The following is a 20,089-nucleotide window of genomic DNA, read 5'->3' as shown; positions in this document are numbered from 1 at the left end:
CAGATTCAAACAAACAAAACACCCCCTTATCTTCCCTGTGGTTGATAACCCCCCCCAAACGCAGCGGTGCATCCCAACCCAGACACTCCTTGAACACCCAGGATACAGTCAGAGAGCATCACAACGCGCCCACAACCCTCAAAGGATTCGGAGCATCTTTGCACACGCGCGGACGGCAGCGAGCAGAGAGTACATGTACATAAGCATTTATATTTATTAAAAGCGTGTTCCTGTCCCGACTTAGCCCCGCTTTGCAACCCTGGCTGTCACAACCAGACACAGAAACACAATAAACCAGCAGCGCTCTTTCAAAAAGAAAAAAAAAAAAAAAAAAAAAAGAAAAATATTTATTAGCTCATTAAAGTGACCTGTCGTCGCTGCTGCTGCCAGATCAAGTTTGTAGAAACCCCAATACTTCAAGCACCCGACTCCTTCCAGCCGGAGACAGCGTGAACATCGCTGCGGCCGCACGGCGCACGTGTGCCCTAGAACAGGACCAGATGAGACTCGCAGCGAGCTGAACGGTCGAAGGAGTACTGGGGGATCAACCACCCCGTTACAGAACGACTGCTCAAACCCAGCGGGGAGGGAACGGCAGCGCCCAGCTCCCATGGGATGAGGCGCCCGGCGAGGTGCTGGGGACCGGGGATCGGCCTGATCCTGCACCATGGTCACACCTCATTAATAAGCGCAAGCTCCTCAGAGCACTGCCGTTCAGCTCATCTCTCCGCGCATTCAACAGTACATCTCTGCCTTACAGCACAATCTTCACAACCAAAGGGCTTTGCTTAAAAATCGCTGTTTGCTTAAAAAAATCCCAAAGAATGGATTTTTTTTTTTTTTTTTTTTTTTTTTTTTGGAGAAAACTAGAAAGAGACCCTAAATCCTCACAAGTTACAGCTCTTCCCAGCCCTCTGGGTTTCTCTCTCCCCGCTCCTTCCCCCAGCAGACCTGGGCAACCCGCCGTGACCACCGTCACGAGAGCTCCCGCTTGTTTCTGCCACCCAAAGCCAGCATCACACGCAGAAGCAGCTCCTGGGGCTCCTGCCCACGCTGCCATACAGAGCCTCTTCCCAATTTCGATGACAGCACACATCCCACGGACGACCCGCTCTCGGCATCCCCTCTCCCTCCCCGGAGCCCCCCGGGGACGGGGAGCAGCCGGCTCCCTGATGCCTCCCATCAGTTCACACCAGACCCCTCGGCAGCCGGATCGGTGCCTGCTCAGCGCTTCACCTGCTTTTCCTTTCGCTACCGCCTTCTCCCTGCCCTGCGCCCCTGCTCCTGCCCGCTCCTGCCCGCTCCTCTAACGGACGCTGCTCCAGCTACGCCTGCAGCCGAGGCAGGGCTGACGAGCTAGAACGGAATAACTATTCCAAGAGAACGGGGGAGGAAAGCTTTATAAAAAAATAAGCTTTTTTTTTTTTTTTTTCCCTTCTCCAAACAGGGCAGAGCACTTTTGCCTTTCCCTTCTCCGGGCACCTTTCCTCCCCCTCCTTCCCTCTGACCTGAACCTCCTCATTACCGACGTGAGCCGCTCTGAGTCTCGTTAACCCGTGCCCCTCGTTACACCGCTCCTCGTCCCGCAGCGCAGCCAGAGAAAAGGCAGTTCCACCCAGAGCGGCACGGCCAGCGTCCCTCCAGGCAAGTCCCCCCCCCCGCCTTTCACTTCTGCTCTGCCTCGTCGGCCACTGCGGTCACCTCGATGGCGGCGGCAGCGTGCTCGTCCCCGGCGGCCTCGGTGGCACCAGACGGGACGGTCACGACCGTGCTCCCGCCGGGAGCCATTTGCGTCACGTTCTGGATGGTTGTGCCGAGTCCTGGCAGCGTCAGCAGCTGGAAGGGGCTCACCACCTTCACCACCGTGCTGCCGTCCTGGACCGCGGCCGTGCTCAGCACTGTCAGGTTGGAAGCGTCCGGGTGGATCTCCACCGTACCGGGGAAGGTAGAGCCGGCAGAGGCCAGTACCGTGTACCCTCCCAGCAGCGGGGAGGCCGGGGAGCTGGCGGCAGGAGGCTGGGACGGGCTCTTCCCCAGCACCGAGGGCGGGAGGGCTGAGACCACTTTGCCGAGAGGGAGGTTGGCAAGCTGGGAGACGGGCACGCCGGGGGTGACGGCGAGCTGCGCCGGCTGGGACAGGACCTGGGAGGTGATGGCAGCCGGTCCGGAGGTGGCCCTGGTCAGCCTGGGACGTTTTAAAGGCGTGGGGACGGAGACGGGCGTGAGGGTCATCAGGACGTTGTTGAGATGCTGCGATTTATGCTTCAGCTCCTTCGCTCGCTTGCGGTGCTCATCACACTGCTGCTCCAGAGCTGGAGAGAGAAAAGGGCTGGCTCAGCCCGGAGCCGGGACAGGCTTCCCAGGGACCGCGGCGATGCCTGGAGCAGCAGCAGCCGCCAGTCCCACCGCGGCTGGTTTAGCATGCACCAGCCTTAACACAAACCCTACTTTCTTACACAGAAAGAAAACACACTGGCAGCGATGAGAAGTGCCGGAGCATACCTGCCAAATCCCGCGCGTACTGCTCCCTCGAGCGATCCATCTGACACTTGTGGCTGGCCAGGACCTTCTTGACCAGATCCAGCATACCAAAGTTCTGGACTACGTTGTTGAGTAAAACAGCATCTTAAAAACAAGACACAGATTTTTGAGGAAAGCAAAATTCCCCACACAAACTATTTATGGCTTGGTAAAAAGCCGTACGACAGTGAACACGTTCAGCTGAGACGGCCAAAATCTGCGCGAGAGTAACGCAAGAAGCTGGGGAAAAGGAGAAGACAGGAGAAGTCACGAGAAAGTTCAAGAGGTCGCTAGCGTATAAACAGTCCTCTCCTGCTTAGCAGGGGCGATAAGAAATCTGCTGGCACAGTAGCTGGTTGCTGCATCGTTATTCCGATGGCCTAAATTCCACCTCGGTTCCCGAGCCAAGCGTTTGTCCAGACCCAGAGCCAGCAGAGGAAGCCCCAGGCACAGGGAACTGGAGAACTGAGGCCACCTGAAGCGTCCCTGAGCACAGCTGAGAGCCCGCCCGGGGAGCAGCCAGAAATGGGATTGAGTTATGATGAACTATGTCCCTACAGTGCTATCCAGATATCCCTAAGGAGAAAAAAAAATCCACAGACCCCTCTCCTGAGATGCCTCTGAGCGCCCGTGCCCAGGTCCTTACCACCGAGCTGCAGCGGGGGATCCTGTGCTCGCTGCTGCAAGCCCTTCATGGTCTCCACTAGCTCCTGGTGGAACTCGTGGATTACTTCTTCCAGGAGACCCGTGTCCTTCAGGCTTCGCCAGAAAGCAAAGGTGTCGTCTGGAGAAAGAGAAAGCAAAGGACAAGCTCAAAATCCTCAGAGGGGGTTTTAATGGCGATCCGCTCTGGGTTCTCCTCCTGGCCCCTACAAGGGTGAAGTCCTGCTAGGCTGCAGGTACAGGGTGCTGGGGCAAAGCCCCGCCGGAGCGCGCACCCGAAGGAGGGGCAGCTGGAAAAGGACATGTTTTTCCCCATCCTCTATTGCACACAAACAGGACACCAATGCTACAGAAAAGCCCGTTTTCTCCTCCAGCTCAGGATTCAAACTAGACGGAGGGGTGACCAAGGCTTCTTTGGCAGGCGGACCTCCTGGGTGCAGCCAGACCCCATCCCGCCTGCCTGCCGCGTTTGTCCCCTCAGCTCGGAGCACACCAGAAGAGCAAGAGTGATTCTAGGACCCCTCTGATTCCCCCCTCCCCGCCCCGCTCCTCCCTAGAGCCACACCGAGCATTTGGCCTACGCTTTGACATCTTAGTGCTCAGAAACAATTTCATCCCAAGACGATGCCGCAGTCAGACCACACACAAGCAGGATATAAGGCAGTGCCATGCGCCGGTAAGCGGCAAACAAATAATCCCAGTGGAGGCTCAAGCAGGGCTGCTCTGGCAAGAAGGGTCCTGCTCCTCATCCCTGCTGTTTCCCTCTTTCCCTACATCTCCTCCATCCTCTGCCCTGGCTGCACCCAGCCCGGCGGGATCCCAAGCCGTACCTCCGATGCTGGTGCTCCAATCACTGGCATCCTCGCACGTTTCTATGGTAATCGTAGCCGGGGATCCGTTCACTGCAACCAATAGCAAAAAAGAAAAGAAAAAAAAAAAACCCCAAGTCCTGATTTTCCTCTGTATTTTGCACAGGCTGTTTCTGAGGGAAGCACTCCCTTGCTGCATTTCTGCGACTTCTCCTTTTTATTGCCTAGGACCACTTTTACGTGAACGTAGCTCTCCAAGCTCAGCGGAGAGAGACGCCCAAGCGGAGGGTGAAGCCGCACGCGGCTGCTGTGCCAGCAGTACTTATTTTTCCACACTGGAGTGCAATACCCCAGGGATTACTTCTGCAACCCTTGCACAAGAACACATGCCCAAGAGCAGCATTTCCTTCCCGTTCCCCCCTGCACACACACAAAGCACTGCTTAGGGCAGAAGTAAAACAGATTTACAGTCTGATTTTTTTTGGCAATCCTTTTTTGTCCAGCTTACAGTTTGCAGGACTGGGATGTCTGGAGGGTTTCTAAAGCCTCGAAGGGGAGGGCATCGCCCCGCTGCACAGGGATGCAGAGGGGCTCCTTCCCTCCCTCCCTCCAGCTCTGCCAAATCTCAGCGGTTTTGTTACCACAGGGCTGGGGGAACCGGTGTCATTCGAGCCGTGCACAGGAGCGGGATGAACGGGAATCTGGCCAGAGACCCGCGGTGCTGTGCGGAGCGTTTGCAATGCTCAGCCGCTGCCATTAAATCCAATTACTCTGCTCCTTTACTCTGCAGTCTTCAGGGCTCTGGTTATTCCAGCACAGCCCAGTAGCATGGGAAACATCTCCCCGTTAGCGAGCTGATGGCCACGTTTAACGGGAGGGCTCGGGACAGGCTGCACCCCACATCGGCACCCCCACCACACCACCGGGCCGTGGTGCCGAAGGCGCTCTGCAGAGCCGGCCAAGGGGCTCGCCTTGTCCGTGCTCCGCTCCCACAGACACCCGCTCCCATCAGGAGCTCGGGGTGTGGGGCTCTTTGGGGGCTGTTCTTAACTCTCAGAAGCAAAAGGAGTTAAGAAATATAGAAGTACTTAAAAATTAGAAAGCTTTCCAATAAAATAGTTGCCTGTAATTATAGGTCAAATTAAGTTTAGGGCTACAGCTATGTAGCCACAACATCATTTAAATCCAGTTTTATAAACTACATACATGAGTGCAGATAAAAATCTGTTGTAACCTCTAGTCCTCTTTAATCTTTCATCTGACAAACCCAATAATAATTCTGCCAGGGAGCCTTAAATGAAAACCCCTAAATTATTCTGGAAGAAGCCAGGTTAGAGCTGGGAGGAGGAAGGACTCCTACCCTGGCACCCTGCACAGCAGGAGAAGCCGAGCTGATCCCTGCCTCCCAGGACGAGCCCTACGGACACAGTGCCCGACTGGCAGCAAGGACAGAAGGGGACTTCATCGAGCAACGACTACTGTTTTCTTACAGATTAATTGCAGTCTTCTGCTTCAGCTACACAGTTTGGGGTAAGGCAGGAGGCCAGAAGGGCGGCTCTTCGGGTCATGCAGTGTTACAGAGCAACTAGGTGAGTTATTGCATCTCTGCCGAGACGCTCTAACAACGACTCTGCCTAGCTCTGCTATTGGGAATCCTGCAACAGAGCAGGGAGAGAAAGCAGAGGATAAAACAACCCGCAAAGCCAAAAAGAGAGGCAACCGTACGGGGTGTTGGTTACGTGGCACTCGTTGCGCTTTAATGCTTCAAAAGCCCCTGTTTAGGGTGCGAGGAATGGCTGGACGTACCATCCGCAGAAGCGGGAGTGAGCGGGATGTACTCCGTCGATGTCTGGCTGGTCAAGGACACCCTGGCTCCGGTCAGGTCGATTTTGGTGCTCCGGCAGGTGTTGGAACAGACCTTCGTGTGCTGGTAGAAATCCAGCTCCCCTGAGTCCATGATCTTCCTGAAAGACAGGGAGCAAGCACAGGGACAGGCACGTCAGCGGGAGCAGAGAGCTCCGAGCCGCAGCTCCTGGCAGCCTTCACCCCCAAACTTCTCGAAGTCCCAGATGAAAAGCAAAAGCCAGGAGAGCAGGCAGAGGCAACAGTCTGAATTTCCCTTGACAAGTCCTCCCGTGTCCTGACCTTAGAGGCAGCGTTAACTAAGAGTTAATTAAAATAGCATCCACAGCCTGCTCCGTACTGGATACATGCACAAATCCAACAGCCACGCAATGTTCCAGTGGTGGTAAAGCCTTTCAGGAGGCTGGGATGGGGAGAAAAAAAGCCCACAGTGCTGTAGCTGCGGTAAAAGACTGGAGCAGATTCAGTTTCTGACCGCTTCCCTGCCATATCCCGCATCCTCCTGCGGGATGGAGGAGGAGGAGTGGGACTTCAGCCCTCTGAAAAGGTTCCTCTCCAGGTCCAACCCAGAGAGGATGAACTTCCTTAGTCCAGAAAGAAAGTCCTTCTCTTTGCCACTGGAGCACCCAACTTGGGCTGAGAGGCTCAAGAGACACACAAGCTTTTCCTAAGGATATATCCCTGTAAAGCTAAACGTACCTTGAGAAGCATCGGGACAAACCACACTGCTCCCAGCAGATCTTCTGCTGGCTACAAGCCTTCAGGGAAAACGTACCGTTTAGAGCCCAAACACCGCCATTACCGTAACGGCAGCGAAGTGGGGAGAGCTCTTCCCCATCACCCTGGGCCATGCTCCCACGCAGCAGTTCTATCCCTGCCCTGTGATGCTGAACAGGGTCGTCCTCCTCCCTGGGATCTCCTGACCTGCTCTGAGGACATCCCCTGCCTTTGCACGAGCAACACACACCCACCCCGAGCGTGCCCACGCGTCCGTGGGGCTCCCCACGGCAGAGGCAGAGCCGCCCCGTTCTGCTGCCTTCCCACCTCCTAAGCAGGGCAACGCTTGGCCTCCAACCAAGCTGGTTTCAGAGCTGGTCCCACCTCTCTCAGCAGGCTCTTCTGCACGGGGGTCTGTAATTTTAGCTAAGAACCCTTGCTGGGACTGATGAACTCCTGGTTCGTCGAGGGAGGAAGGAGAAGGGAAGGTCCCAGTCTGGTCCCACCAGCGCCTTCCCCCTGTGCATGCCTGCAGCTTCCAGCAGAAGGGTCGGCTGAAGTCTCAGTTCAGGGTGAGACAGCAGGAAGTCTCTTCCTTCCCTTTTTGACTCTACATCTCAAAAAGAGATGGGGCATAACCCTACTTACAAAAATAAGGTTTCTCAGCTTAAGCAACGGAGGTTGCAACATTGGCGTATGTGATCTTCCCAGTCTAAGCACGTTCTCTCCAAAGCAACCCCAGGCTTTGCTGGCCAACAACAACCTGAGCTTCCCAAGATTTGCTCCCATGGGCTGCTGGGCTTGCCTTCACACATTCCTCGTGAAGTTTTTTTTCCTTGAAAGACCTGCCTTACCAAAGCATAAGCCTATTATGCAAAATCTACATGGAGCAAAAGCTGCTTAGAAGGAATACGGGAGACGCCTGCATTGAAGCAGAAGAATATAGGCAAAGGCAATGTCACCCTGTGACAAGAGTACAAAACCATTGACAATTCCTGGGGAAAGAGGTGATGCTTTTTTATCCTGCCTACAGGCAGAGACAGACTTTAATTAAATCACAGTCTCAGGCTGGTGTTCAAGAAGACCATAGAAGAATTAAATTACTGTAGTTAAGACTAGAGAAGAGAAATGCTTGCATAAATAAGCTTTAAGCAAGTCCTTGGCAAAAAAACCAAACAAGAAAAAAGTGACGTAAAGCAGACATGCTGCAATGGGAGCGTTAGGTGATGACCAGACTGACTTCCATTTGGTAGGTCACACTGGGAACCCGTGGACAGCACAGCCCGACCACCAGTGGCCACTGAAATTCTCAGTGTGAACTCAGTGTGGTTCAAGTCCTAAAAAGACCGGGGAAACATTTCTTGCCCCAAATTATTCCCTAGGCACAAGGATAAAGCAAAGCCATTGGACAGACCGCATTTGGGGCCAGGCTGTTATTAAGATAAACGTTCAGTTTGCTCTCTCAGCAGTGAAACAGCCGTGCCGAAGGCTCTGTTCCACCCCACCGTTATCCCCCAGAAAGAAGTCGTCTCCGCTGTTGCTCTGCAGATACAAACGAAGAGACTAACCGGAGCATGATCCCGTTCATCCGGATCGCCCGCTTCCAATCCTTCAGGGTCGATTTGCCCGCCAAGTGGACAAACTCCTTGGGACTAATTAGGTGATCGTCAAACTGCAAAAGGCAGAAGTGCAACATCAGTGCGGCAAGCCATAAAATAACGAAAGTGTGCCCTGCGAGCACGATTCAGCAGCGGAGCCAGGCTGCCTGGATGGCATTTCCCAGTGCCCAGCAGTGGAGTTCAGCTGCGTCGCAGCCTCAACGTGCTGTTTAAATAACACCACCAAACCAGATGGCTGACACACACTTCCCCACCTTAAAGAACATTGACCGAGTTAAAAAAAAATTAAAGCCAAATCTTGCTTTCATGGATAGTTAGTTAACAGCTGCTCAAAGCCAAGGGTTTGGGGGGGTGTGCAGCACAGAGGAGTTTGCTAAATGCCCAGCCCAGGCAGGACGGCTGGGAAAAAAAACCCCATAGCTTGTGCAAAGTATCATTAACAGCAGCGAGCTGCTCACGCTCCCACCAACGAGCGGACTCACAATGAAAGCCGGGCTGCCGCCGGTAACGTTTGGATCCAGGGGCACGCTAACGTCCCGTGCAAGCGAGGGAAGGAGAAGCCCATTCGGTCTTTGACCTCCTGCTACCGAGCCCAACCATCGCTATCAGTGAAACCTCTGGCCTCTCGCCCAGCGCACACCCACTTCGACCGAAAACCAGTTTAGGGAGTTGGCACACGCTGTACCAGCAGCCAGCTCTTCCCATTTCTTTTATTGCCCTACACACCCAGCCGTGCCTGAACCCATGAGCTGACCTAAAAGCAACCTGCAGAATCACACAGTCCTCTAAAGAGCTGCTTTACAGCCTGTCTCAGAAAGGATTTCCCAAGTCCAGGCCTCCTCTTTTCAACGCCCATGTTGACCAACATAGAGCTCACTCACCATTACTGCATGAGAAACTGCTTCTCTGAACAAGTCCATGGGCTTCGGTGCAAAGCCAGGACTGATTTTAGGCAGCAGCATTATCTGGAGCAGTACCTGTCCTCTGCCTCGGGGATGGGAAAGACCACCTCTCCTACGAAGGGCAAGGACCACCCTCTGGAAAGCCCTCTTGCAACAGAGCCCAGAGGAGATGCTCCCTCAGCAGGGTATCGTTTAGTCCGCGTACAAATGCCAGCGATGGCTTACGACAGCATTGCTCACGGTATGTTCCTGAATTCATGCAAATTTTAACCATGAGTTATCCAGGACACAGTAGAAGCTCTTCAGCTATCCCTACCAATAAACTTCTCAACAAATTCTCAACTTTCAAACTGAGCAGACACTGGCAGCGCCCAAATTTCTCAAACTCTCTAATAATGCAGTAAAATTGAGGCAGCATCTCTCCAGCCAGGACTGCTCAGCCTGAGCGAGAAGACAAACATCAGGTACCACAGTACCAAGAAAATTTCCTCCTTTCCCACCGTGATGCGGTTCTGATGCAAAGCAGCTTACCAAAGCTTATCAAAACCAGGACGAGCCAGGTGAGCCTGCAACGCGGGCACGGGAAGGCACGAGTTCAGCGTTGGGGCCCTTTATTCTCACCTGCACACACTTCACGTTGATCCCAGGGCACACAAACTTTCTCCAGATGAGGTTGGCTTTGCTGTCCCCGCAGGTGATGGGGTAGACAATCTCTGCCTCCAAACTGTCCTCATCTTCAGCCATCTTCACTTCTCACAGGGAACAGAGGAAGGGACAGATCAAAAAGAAACGTGAGTCACAGCCCCCGATTCACCACCCCGCGGCACACATACAGCGATAAAGCAGTTCTGAAGCTCAGGATTAAAAAAGAAAAAGTAGATGATGCACGGTGGGGTGTGTTGGGGTTTGTGGCCACCGCTCACTTGCAGTTTGCTACTAAAGCATCCAACCACCCAAATTTCTCAAGCAAAACAGCACACAGGCAGATTTATACCGATCTGGCTGCAGCTGAGTGCGTGAAATCTGAGGAGTCAGTGGCCAGGGCTGAAAAAAAATGCAATTTTTGATCAAAATGAAAGGAATGATGTTGCTTGGGTAATTATAAAGTCACCCTTGGTTTTAGAGTAAAACTGGTTTTAACTCAACTCTAGCCCAGCTGGTCACAGTCTTTGCTCACTAAATTCACTTTTACTTGTAACCAAAGCCAGCGAGTTTGCTGCAAAACTGACATCCCCACCGCAAGCTGGAAGGGCAGGAGCCGGCGGTGGCCAGACACAGGGTCTCATCCTGCACCAGGAGAGGGCAGCAGCAGCCCAGCCAGCAGCTGCCAGCTCCCTTCCGTCACCCAGCCCCTGCAGCTCTCCCGGCTCCCTTGGGTGCTGGGGAGAGCATCCCCAGGGCCAGCCGGGAGAGCTGCACAGCAGTGGCCGGATCCTCTCGGCCGGCACCAGCGCAGGGTTGTGCCACATTGGGGTGATGGAGCTGGCACGGCTCAACCGAGGGGCTACGGCACGGGCTGAACCTACCTAGGACCGCTTCCTTCAGATGCGTGGAGGCTGTAAAGGCGGCAGCAGCCGCAGCAGCTGCATTTTCGGTCTCCAGCGTGTCTTCGTTTATGTCACCGCTGGTAAGAGAGTCGGAGAGGCAGAGTTAAGCCACATGGATGTGCCAGCCCCACACCCGATGCCCCGTGGAGACATTGCTTCAAAAGTCACTCGGACTACATTTTCCCACAAGAGCTAAAAGTCAGCTCTGGTTTTGAGAGGCTCAGCTCCATTTTTCCGTACGGAGATGAAGAGCCCCGCAGCAGGCAGGCAGGACCGCTGCCAGCAGCCTGGCCGGCTCTGCCTCGCCTCCCTTTTAATCCCAGCCCCATGGAGCTGCCTCCAGCGCAGCCCGTGCTGGGGAGCTGGCGTGGAGGGATGCTGTCAGCACGGCCCCTTGCTCAGAAGTCACTGCCAGCCTCTGGCAGCTTTGCCTGAGAAGATTTCCCTCTTTTTCCAAGGAAAAACATGTGCGAAACATGCTGCCGCTGTCTGGGCAATGGACTGGCTGCATCCCCTGGTACGCGGGGTGCTCCCAGGAGCAGAACCTCAAGGAGCCGCAAACACGCTATAAAGGAGTTCAACAAACCCTAACAGTGGATCCGTGAGCAGAGATAATGTCAGCTATAGACCCTCACGATCCAATCTCTGAGCCTCTTACAACTCAGTATACCCATGACATTAACTAATAGCTGGCTATCCAACTGCTTTCATCCTCCCCACCCCGGAGATCTCCGGCTTCTCTTGGCGCTTTGCCGATGGAGACACACAGCTGGTCCTGCACAGCATCCGCACCCTCGCCGTTGGCCCGTTCCAGCTCTCACTGCGGCGTACAGAGCCCCAAGCCCCTCTAACGAGCTTCGGTGCAGGCTCAGAGGGGAAAGGCTTTTAGGGCTGTGATCTGGGACACGCTCCTCACCCCCTTGGCTGGGAAGGTCCCGCGCGAGGGAGGAAGCCCACGCTGGTACCCTTACGGATCCGACCTGTGCGTCACGGCCAGCTCTCAGCACGGACCGTTCCTAATGGGTTTTAAGATGCGCATTCGGTTTTGTTATTGAAAATGTCTAATTACTGGAGCAAGCTTGTCCTGCAGGGGCAGGGGGGAAAAACAGTTAACTTCTCACATACTTCAGCATGTAAACTTCCTAAGGAAGACTGTAAGGAGAAAATAAACCTGAAATCTACCCCGGTTTGGTACCACGGATGAATTAAAAGAATGGTCCTAGCGACTCACTGGCAACCACGTTTCCCACCCACGGCGCCACAGGGACAAGCAAATTCAAGAGCAACTGCTTTTTCCATCCTGGCCTCCTAACACACGGCTCCAGGGTGGAACTGCAGCTTCAAAGCATCCCTCCCCTTGCCAGCTGCAGGGCAGGTACCTGATGGGGAGCAGCACCGCGATAAGGGAACCGGCGTGGGCGGCAGCTCAGCCTCACCGGGTGAGTAACTCGGGAGATGCTGCTTCAGAGGAGCGAGAGCTGAAGGCAGCCCAAGCTGTGGAAGAAAGGCGCCGCGCGATGTCACGCTGCCTCTGCAGCTTGCAGCGACCAACAAGCCAGACCCCTGGGAGGGAAAGGTGATGGATAACGCAAACGGACTCGCAAAGGTAAACTCGGAGCTGACGCGTTTGCACGCAGGTGAATATTACAGAAGTGGCAGTCTGACACGAGACAAATAGAAGAATTATAAGCTGTTTTTTCTTCATCTGTTTGCTGCTTGGTTCTTGCATTTCTCCAGATGCATTCGGAGAAAAGCCAGCAATACCACTTCAGCAGGGCGCCAGGGCTGCAAGAGGCAGCCGCCACCTCTGATGTGCAAAGCCCAGCACCCCACAGCCCTGACTCTGATCTGCCTCCGCCTGCCACCAGATCAAAAACCTCCACCGACTTATCTAGAAGAAACACCTCAGCACCTGAAACAGCTTCCTCCAGGACTCCATCACATTCGCACTGCTCCAAAAACTGACCGAAAGGCATGATTGTGTTGGGAGAAATAACCCAGCCCACATCTTAAACCCCATCCTCCAGAGGAAAAAAAACAAACAAACAAACAAACCAACTTCAACAGCTTGTATGAAAAATTCAAGCAACTAAAGTCTGTGTCTGCCATGGAGATGTAACTGGGGGGCGAGAGAAAACCACAAAAAAAAGGGTGAGTTTCTCCACACTGCTTCCCCCATCCCGTTCCAGAGGAACGGGCTGAGGCAGATGCAGGTGCAGGAGAAAACTCAAAGACCTTCCAAGCCTCAGCGGTGCATCCCACCAAGCCGGTCCTGCCTTCACCGGTTGCCATGACAAAGCCGGGGGAGGATGGCTCTCATCTTCCTCCCCGGGAGAATCCATAAACCAAATGGGAGGGAGAGAAGACAGTGCGTGCTGATAAAGCAGCAAGCTTGCGTCTCCTTTCTCCTCCGCTCCTGCCTCGCCTCGAAACTTGAGAGAGGAAAAAGTCTCCACCAGAAACCTGCGCTGGGGATGCTGATCAGAAATACAAGCAGCTCATCAGAGCGTCAAGTACAGATCCCTTCCAATCGCAGATGGAAGAGAAAAGCTTCTTGCTGATCATCACTATTTTCCCATTTCCCTCTACCTTTTCCAGTCAATCTTAAAAACACATGAACTACTTAAGCTCTTAAGCACTGGTTGTACAATTTTCTTTTTTAAATAGCAAAACCATACCCAAAGGAGCACTAGAAAAAGGCATCAACCCCCAAGCTGAGTTTAGTTTCTAAGTGCCACAGAAGACAAGTTGAAAGCCTGCTTCCCGTGTGAGCGGCGACCGAGCCAAAGCCGAGGAATCCCAGCCCATGCTTGCAGCCGCTTTCCCTACGCCAGCTGGGGCTGCAAAGGGAAAACAGAGGGAGAGGGAGCCAGCGCCGCTACGGCGTCTCCCCGGGAGCAGAGCCCGGCGGAGGCAACCGTCCAAGGCTATGGAGAGACCATGGGTGGCTCGTGCTGCCACCCACTGCCAGCCCCACAGCCCTGCTCGGCAAGGGGAAGCCCAGCAGCCGGCGCAGTGGGAGTCGGGTGGGTTTTGCTCCACGAGCCTGAGATCCACGTCCTTCCCATCACCCTGCTGCCATCCTGGAGCATGGGGGAGCGAGAAGCCTGCCCGCTGGCCCTGCTCCAGAGGGCCGCATGGAAAACCCTCGGGGAATCTTTTAATGCCTGCTAAGATATGTTCTGCTTGTAGCTGCGACTAAATAAAAATCATCCTCTCTCCGCTGTGTAGAGCTGGCCTGCTCCTGACCATCCAGGGGACACTGGGAGGATGAGAAAAGGTTTCCAAAGGAAAATAGGAGGGGAAATAAGAGCGAAAGGAAACCAAACTGATTGAGACAGCCTCTGCCGTGATCCATGTTGCCGGAAAACACTGCGCTGCTGCACGTGGGTCTGCAAAGGCTCGGAGCCACATTAAAACCAGAAACCATTCTGCATCCAAGAAGAGCCACATCCCAAGTTTCACATCTGGCTGCTTCTCCACGGAGGGAGCTAAGGAAGTCACCGTGGGCCAGAAAGCAAGAGGAGCAGAGCCTTTCTTCCCCACCATCACCCGCTCTTTTGGGAATGGAAAAGGCTCTCAGAAGCGCTCGGACACCCGGGATGCGGAGGAGCAGGGCAGCTCCTGCCCGTGGCGTCCTCACTGCCCGGCTCTCACCCCCTTCCACCTCCGCGGGGAGAGGCGAGCAGGACGCGGGGTCCCACCGAGGCAGCGGCTCGCTGCTGCTGCCTGCCCCTGCCAGGAGGTCACAAGTTTTATACCAGGTACAGCAGAAGGACGGGAACGACACGTGCGCTGTAACGTAAAAGCTGTCCCCTGAAACAGCAGGACGTATTTGAGGAAAGGAGACAAATGTGTTTTGTGGAGAGCAATAAACAGCCGCTCGCTACCCACTTATTTCAAGTGCAGGGACTTCTGGATCAGACAAACCTGCCCGGATCCAGCTCCAGGTGTGAACTTGGATTTTCTGCCCACCGAAAGAGCAAAGCACTAAAATGTCTCTGGGCACTGTCCCATGAAAGACTGTAGAGAAATAAAGCCAAGAGCCCAGCGCTACACGGGCCTTCAAGGTACCAGCCAGGCGCTTTGGCCGTGCAAGCAAAGACGTGACCGACCTGCAGCTGAACAGACCAGACCTGAACCAACAGCAGCCCTGGCTCTGAAACGCCAACAGGGCAGGCAGAAGTCGGGCAAAGCAGCAGCACTTAAAAAAATGAGACGTATTCGCTCCGTTTTTTTGAGCAGTGCCTCTCCACTCAACGCCGCGCGGTTTCAAGGCCACCTCTCTCACTCCTATTGCCGGCAGCGGAGGTTCCTGCAGAGCTCTGCCAAAAAACGTGGCCCCCAAACCCCCCTTGGGGAGAGGAGCCCCGCTGCGTCGCACTCGCCACGCCGCAGACGGAGACTCCTCTCTCGGAGGTACGCAGCTTAGTGAAGCAATCATGAAATAAATAGCAGAAAAGCATTGATTTAGCTACTGGTGTCCTGTTCCAACCGGATTCGTGTCCATTCCAACATCCACATCCACTCCGAAAAGACATTTTGGTTTGGGGTTGGTTTTCTTTTCCTTGTTTTCTCCAAAACATCCAAAAGAAACCGTTGCATTGCTTTTTATTCCGGGTAACAGCGGCTTAAAACCACTAGCAGTAACTCAGCTTTAACAGAAAAAGAGTGGAGCCTGCTCTGCTCTGCAAGCTCGGAGCTGCAGAGCCCAGAGCCCTGGGTATGGTCCCAGGGCTGCCAGCGAGGACCTAACGCGGAACCGGAGATTGCCCGGGCATCGCCGAGGTCCCTACTGTGAGAAGCGATGCAGGAGTAAGTAATAGGTGATTAGATACACCCAGCCCAGCTGACTACAACCACGAGCAGGAGGTTTTCCAGCACGTCACCTTGGTGTACGCCGACCCCGTCTCTTACCCGTGCTGGGACAGGTTGGTGGTGACCAGCACCGTCTTCACCTCCTCCACGCCGCCTCCATCGACCGCGCCGTCGGGCGTCGTCACCACCACCACCTCCTCCATGTGAACGCTGACGTCTGGAGTCGCCATCGCGAGGCAGGAGCGGGCAGCGATGGGCAGCCAGGCGGGAGAGCCCTCGGTCACCAGCTGCCTGTGGAGAAACGAGGGGAAGCCCCGCGTCAAAAGGTCTCCCTGCTAAAATTGGGTGTGGAAAGACCGTCGGCGTGGTGGGAAACAGAGAGGGGGCTGCAGGGAATTCGCGCTCCTAAGGAGAAGGGAATTAGCAAATCCCCAAGCACTCCATCCCAAGAGGAGGGATGAGGGGAGGCTTGTAACCCAACACGCGCTTTGCAGGCTGGGTGAGGGTGATGGGCACGGGAAGAGGCAAGAGGGGACTGGGGTGCAGGTGGCGAGGGGCAGAGCGTGGGAGCAGATGGAAAGCAAAAAAAACCGGTCCCGGCATTCACCAAAAACTCTACGAAGATACTCAGTTTGAAGGTGCATTTCCAAATGTGTTTCAAATTATCTCAGAAGGATTTCATGCTGCTGGAGGAGCTCATCACTGTCTCCTCCACGGCAGGAACTCTCCCCTCCTCCAAAGTCACACACACACACACAAAAAAATCAAATTAAAAAAGCACTTCGAGCCTGCAGAAACAAAGTGACATCTGAAAACTATTTCAAAGTGTGTGTTTCTAATAAATCAGCAACAGATTTAAGACAGCATTTAAAACCGACTTCAGCGCCCACCCCTGCAAAGCCAGTATTTCATATGCAAGAAGAAACCTGGGACAAAAAAAAAAAAAAACCCACTCCTAGTTAACTAAAGGCACGAGGAGCTGTGCATCTTTATGCTCTCACGGTTGCACTACATCCCTGGCTGCTCCAGCCTCCATACCCAGAGCACAACGTAACCCACGGGGGAAAGCCCCGGTCCCCCGGGGCCACCATCGCGCACCTCTCCTGCCAGCTCACGCCCTGTGCCTGCTTTCCCGGGGATTTTAGGTAACTGTAGAATTAAAAGCAGTTTTAAACAATAGGAGAGGTCAGAAAGGGAAATAAATATCCTTTACCAACACATGCGTATATGTGCATGCATAAACATCCTCCAAACACCCTTGTTATTGTTAATGTTACAAGGACAGCACGATAAAATTAGCGTACGCTATTTAGAGCCATCAAACTGTTTGCAAATCGGCTTCTGATGAGATCTTCAGCCCTGTCCCATGAGTGAACCACGTCTCCATTTCCCCCTCAGCAGCACTCGCTTGCACGCTAACGCCCAGGTACTGAGAAGCAGGTGACTACAAAGCATCTCCTATAGTACCTATAGCACCGGCGCAGTCTACACAGAGACAGGTAAGGGTATAGTTGTGCGAGTGCTCCCCTTGTCAAGCTCAGACTCCTACGGAGTCCTCCGGAGCAGCGGCACCGAGCGCGGTGGAGGAGCCGCTCGGCTCCCACCACCTTCCCCAGGCCACCACCGGAGCCGCGCACCGACCCGACGTGTCTGACGTGACTTTGCAACGTGATTCACGCCCTGCAGAAACACCCGCCTGACCCACGCGGGCCCCACGGGAGATGATCTTCCCGGCCATGGGGTTTATCCGAGCAGCTAAAGGTGGTCTGGCCCCTCCAAGACAGCCCAGCGTGAAGCCACCGACAGAACCGCTTTGGTTTTTGCAGCAGCAAGGAACAAAGCGAGGGAGGGCGGCCGGACCGAGGGCAAGGCGAGAGAAACCAGAGGGTTTGCTACACACCAGCATTTTAACGATTGCAGAACCGGGCAGGGTTGCAGCGCGCCAGGCGCACGTCTGCTCCCTGCTTCCCGTCCCCCTCGCTCCCGCACCGGGACGGCAGCTCCCTGCGGCAGCCACTGCCCTTTATCGGGATAAAAGCCTGCTGGGTGCTGCACGTCGGTGAACAAAGGTGTAACACATAGCGCAGATGCTCGGCTGCATTCAGTTTAATTACTGCAATTTTTGTTGTTGTTGTTGTTGCTCTATCCCTACACCTGTCTTGCCTTTTGGGGTAAACCCTTCTTGCAGCGTTAGCGTTACCCACGATGGCCTCCGCCCCAGTGCCCGGTTTTGGGATGTTCTGGACATCCCGCTCAGCTCCCACCAGCGCTGACGGAGGGCTGGCTGCACAGGCACCACGGGAAGGCTTGAACTCCACAAGCGCGTGTTGCTCAGATACCTTCGGGCAGGAACCAGTGTGGGATGGAGAAAAACTGGGCTGAAAACACAAGTAATCACCAGCAGCGGGGTGCAGCGGGGCGGCTGGAGGGGGATGAGGGCTGGCAGGGAGCACCCCAGCTCTACCAGGGCTCGGTGCACCCGTGCACGTCCGTCCTGGTGCACCTCGGAGGGCACTGAGCAAGCTTCAGTGGCTGCAGGAAAGATTTGGGGTGAGGTGGGGGGGGAAAAAAAAAAAAATAAAAGGAAAAAAAAATAGCATTGCACAACTCAGAGAGGAGGGAGAGATTTTTGGGGTGCACTGTCACTGGAGGAGAGCACAAAGGACTGGGAGGGGTTGGGGGTGGCACTGCTGGGGGACAGGGGTGCATGGGGGCAGCAAGGAAGGGGGGTGCACGGAGAAGGGGGTTGAAGCCGTGCATGCAGGGAGGATGCAGGGCGGGGGGGCAAGCACGGGGGTGCACAGAGAGGGAGGTGCATGGGGTGGGCCGCAGGAGAGTGCAGGGAGAGGGGGTGCATGGGGAGGGGGCTTCACCAGGGGTGCAGGGGGGGTTGCACAGGGCGGGGGGGGTGCATGGAAGGCACAGAGGGGTTGCACAGGTGTGCATAGAGAGGTGACTAAAAGGGGGGGGGAACGGAGTGCAGCACAGGGGTGCACTGGAGGTGGGGTGCACGGAGGGGGGGGTGCACGGAGGAGGTACATGGGGGGGTGCATAGAGGGGGGTGCACGGGGTGGGGAAGGCTGCCCGAAAAAGGGGTGCACGGGGGCGGGGGGGGGGTGCAAGGGGGTGTCGGCGCGCGCAGGACTCCCCCGGCGCCGGGGCGGGGGGGGGGGCGGCTCGCGGCGCTCCGCGTGGCGCCGGGCGGGCGGGCGGGCAGGGGGTGCCCCCCCCCGCCCCCGCCCCGCGGCGGGGCGGCGCGCGCGCTCCCGCCGGCGGCGCCACGCGCGAGGCCGGCGGCGGCGGGGGGGGGGGGTGAGGAGGGAAGGGGGGGGGGGGCGTGGGCGCGCTCACGCTGGCAGCGCCGGGCGCGCGGGAGGGAGGGAGAGGGAGGGAGAGGGAGGAGGAGGAGGAGGAGGAGGAGGAGGAGGAGGGGGGGGGGGGGGGGGGGGGGGGGGGGGCGCGGGGCGGGCGGCCGGGCGCTGCCGCCGTCTCCTGCCGCTGCCGTAACGTCCTGACGCTCCGCGGGGACCCGCCGGCCGGACGGCGCGTGCGGAGGCCCGGCGGCGGGCGACGCCGGGCCTGGCGCTTACCTCAGGCCGAGGTCCCGCTGCCCCGCTCCGGCTCCGGCTCCGGGCGCTCCGGCTGGGCGGCGGGCGGGCGGTGGGTGCGGGGAGGGAAGGGAAGGGAAGAAGGGAAGGGAAGGGAAGGGAGGCAGGGTGGGGGGCAGCGGGGCTCCGCCGCGCGCGGCTCTCGGCCCCCGCGCAGGCGCACGGCCGGGCCCGGCTCCCGGGACTTATTTCGCGGGGGCGCCGCGGCCCGAGCTGCCTGTGAAATAGGTGCCGGGCCGGCGCAACGCGCCTGCGCAAAGGCGGCGGGCGGGGGACGGGGGCACAGGCGGGCGCCCCCCGCCTGGGATCTGCTGCTGCGCCGGCACCCGCCTCCGCGGGGGATCCCCCGGGCCCTGCGTGCTCCCCGTGTCCCCCCCTCTGGCGCCTTGCATGTCCCCCGGGGCCTTGCATGCCCCCCGCGTCTCCTGCGTGTCCCCCCTTCCGGGACCTGCATGCCCCCCGTGTCTCCTGCATGTCCCCCCCTCTGACGCCTTGCATGTCCCCCGGGGCCCTGCATGCCCCCCGCGTCTCCTGTGTGTGTCCCCCCCCCTCCGGGCTCTGCATGCCCCCCGCATCTCCTGTATGTCCCCCCCCTCTGGCGCTTTGCATGTCCCCCGGGGCCCTGCATGCCCCCCACGTCTCCTGTGTGTGTCCCCCCCCTCCGGGCTCTGCATGCCCCCCGCATCTCCTGTATGTCCCCCCCCTCTGGCGCCTTGCATGGTCCCCGGGGCCCTGCATGCCCCCCTCGTCTCCTGTGTGGTTCCTCCCCCCCCCCCGGTCCCTCCGTGCCCCCCCCTGGCTCCCCGCATGCATTGCAGGGTTCGTGCATGCCCTCAGCTGTGCATGACCCCCTGGGGCCTGTGCATGCTGCCCTCCCCTTGCATGCACCCAGTGTGCGCGGGCTCCCTGGGCCCCCAAATGTGCCCAGGGCTCCTGCATGCCTCCTAGCCCAGGGCACGGCTGCGCTAGGGATATATATATGCACCTTGGGTGTGTATGCCCCCCCCTCGCCCCCCAAGGCTG

The 20,089-nt window shown here is 56.6% G+C and overlaps 1 protein-coding gene across 4 annotated transcripts; it reads right to left on the bottom strand.

Annotated features, from left to right (window-relative positions):
• Positions 1-1,660: 1,660 nt before the first annotated feature.
• On the bottom strand, positions 1,661-19,145 carry GMEB2 (glucocorticoid modulatory element binding protein 2). Of its 4 annotated transcripts, none has more exons than XM_050907471.1 (10): positions 19,049-19,145; positions 15,558-15,749; positions 10,620-10,717; positions 9,715-9,845; positions 8,141-8,244; positions 5,799-5,956; positions 4,014-4,085; positions 3,167-3,304; positions 2,503-2,625; positions 1,661-2,312 (listed from the first exon to the last, which is right to left on the bottom strand). In XM_050907471.1, exons 2-10 carry the CDS (start codon positions 15,686-15,688, stop codon positions 1,666-1,668), a joined length of 1,602 nt encoding a protein of 533 aa, XP_050763428.1. In that variant the 5' UTR covers positions 15,689-15,749; positions 19,049-19,145; the 3' UTR covers positions 1,661-1,665. The 4 variants fall into 4 exon arrangements, with proteins under 4 accessions (XP_050763428.1, XP_050763430.1, XP_050763429.1 ...); XM_050907473.1 differs by having other exon boundaries at positions 9,715-9,842; XM_050907472.1 differs by lacking the exon at positions 19,049-19,145 and adding an exon at positions 17,857-18,008.
• Positions 19,146-20,089: the final 944 nt, after the last annotated feature.

The sequence above is a fragment of the Gymnogyps californianus genome, chromosome 17 (genome assembly GCF_018139145.2).
Source record: "Gymnogyps californianus isolate 813 chromosome 17, ASM1813914v2, whole genome shotgun sequence".
Classification (NCBI taxonomy): Eukaryota; Metazoa; Chordata; class Aves; order Accipitriformes; family Cathartidae; genus Gymnogyps; species Gymnogyps californianus.
This window is presented reverse-complemented; position numbering and strand designations above follow the sequence as displayed.

Excerpts from the sequence above, each read along its gene's own strand:
- GMEB2 (XM_050907471.1), bottom strand. The coding sequence starts at position 15,688 with ATGGCGACTCCAGACGTCAGCGTTCACATGGAGGAGGTGGTGGTGGTG. Across the intron at positions 3,305-4,013 it reads TTGGAGCACCAGCATCGGAG|ACGACACCTTTGCTTTCTGG; the intron begins GTACGGCTTGGG and ends CTCTTTCTCCAG. Across the intron at positions 2,626-3,166 it reads TCCCCCGCTGCAGCTCGGTG|ATGCTGTTTTACTCAACAAC; the intron begins GTAAGGACCTGG and ends CTTGTTTTTAAG.